Source organism: Eimeria mitis, genomic scaffold, assembly GCF_000499745.2.
Source record: "Eimeria mitis Houghton genomic scaffold, Emh_scaff1021, whole genome shotgun sequence".
NCBI classification, from domain to species: domain Eukaryota; phylum Apicomplexa; class Conoidasida; order Eucoccidiorida; family Eimeriidae; genus Eimeria; species Eimeria mitis.
Window position 1 is genome coordinate 14,217 of NW_013567135.1, and position 1,320 is coordinate 15,536.

General features: G+C 60.8%; 1 protein-coding gene across 1 annotated transcript in view; it reads left to right on the plus strand.

Annotated features, from left to right (window-relative positions):
- EMH_0027710 (protein kinase (incomplete catalytic triad), putative) overlaps positions 1-998 on the plus strand; it is a gene marked incomplete at both ends in the record, with an annotated part of 13,546 nt that extends 12,548 nt beyond the window's left edge. The window contains 2 exons of the mRNA XM_013494069.1: positions 29-886; positions 945-998. Coding sequence (XP_013349523.1) covers positions 29-886; positions 945-998 — 912 coding nt within the window. The remainder of the gene's footprint in view (positions 1-28; positions 887-944) is intronic.
- Between the last annotated feature and the right edge of the window lie 322 nt (positions 999-1,320).

The following is a 1,320-nucleotide window of genomic DNA, read 5'->3' on the forward strand; positions in this document are numbered from 1 at the left end:
TATAAGACGCTGGGTGCTGCTGCTGCAGTGGGTGCAGCGGATGCTGGCACAGCAGCAGCAGCAGCAGCAGCAGCAGCAGCAGCAGCAGCGTCGGCCCCAGCTGGAACTCAGCAGCAGCAGCAGCAGCAGTGCTGCCCCGCTGTCGCAGCTCGAAGCAGAAGGGGAGGATATATCTCCAGCAGCAGCAACACCTGCTGCTGCTGCTGCTGCTGCTGCAGCAGCAGAACTATCAGGAGATGCAATTTGGAGCTGCCAAAGCAGAAGCAGCAGCAGCAACCGCAGCAGCAGCAGCAGCAGCAACGCAGCGTCTGACGCAGCAGATAGAGGGAGCAACCGCAGGAGATTCAGAGGCCGCGGCAGGGCCCATAGGTATCCTTTACATGCATCACCTCGTCAGCACCCAGCAGCAGCAGCAGCAGCAGCAGCAGCAACAGCAGCAGCAGCAACAGCAGCAGCAGCAACAAAGGTGCGGAGACGGCGCACCACAACCACAAGCAGCAGCAGCAGCAGCAGCAGCAGCAGCAGCAGCTCTGGTGAAGGGGGCCAGAAGCAGCAGCAGAGAAAACGTTCTAAGCGTTTCGCTGAGCCCTTCCTGGCTTCTACACTGTGGGGGCAGCAACAGCAGGACGAGCAGCAGCAGCAGCAGCAGCAGCAGCAGCAGCAGCAGCAGCAGTTAGAGAATTATATGAGGAGACGGGGTACTGTTGACGTGGGGAATACACCGCCGCTGTGTCTGGGGCCCCCATCTCACCCTTTTGCTGCTGTCTCTTCCCCAGTGCCTCCGTTTCGCTCTCCAGCAGCAGCAGCAGCAGCAGCAGCAGCAGCAGGAGCAGCAGCAGGAGCAGCAGGAGGCATAGGAGACAGTTCGTTGCCTGCTTCTGCGCGGGTTCGAGGTGACACCCCAGCAGCAATTGGGGGCCTCTGGTGGCGGGGTGTATCTGCAGCAGCAGCAGCAGCAGCAGCAGCAGCAGCAGAAACACCTGGGTTCAAACGAGTAGGCCGCTCCTGTGCTTCTCTCGAGGAGATACTGCTCAGTGCAGCAAGACAGAGGAGACAGTGTGTGCTAGATGCAGACATAAACCCCCCGCAGCCCTTCCCCTTCCAGCAGCAGCAGCAGCAGCAGCAGCAGCAGCAGCAGAGGGGCAGCAGCGCGCAGGTTCACTCGCCGGGGGACTCTGTCAATACACCTGAACTGCAACCCACGTTTGCTGCTGTGTCTCCTGCTGCAGCATATGCTGCTGTTGCTGCTGCTGCTGCTGCTGCTGCTGCTTTCCCTGGGCTTCCATCGACAGATATCCTGGGTCAGCCCCTGTTGCCTCC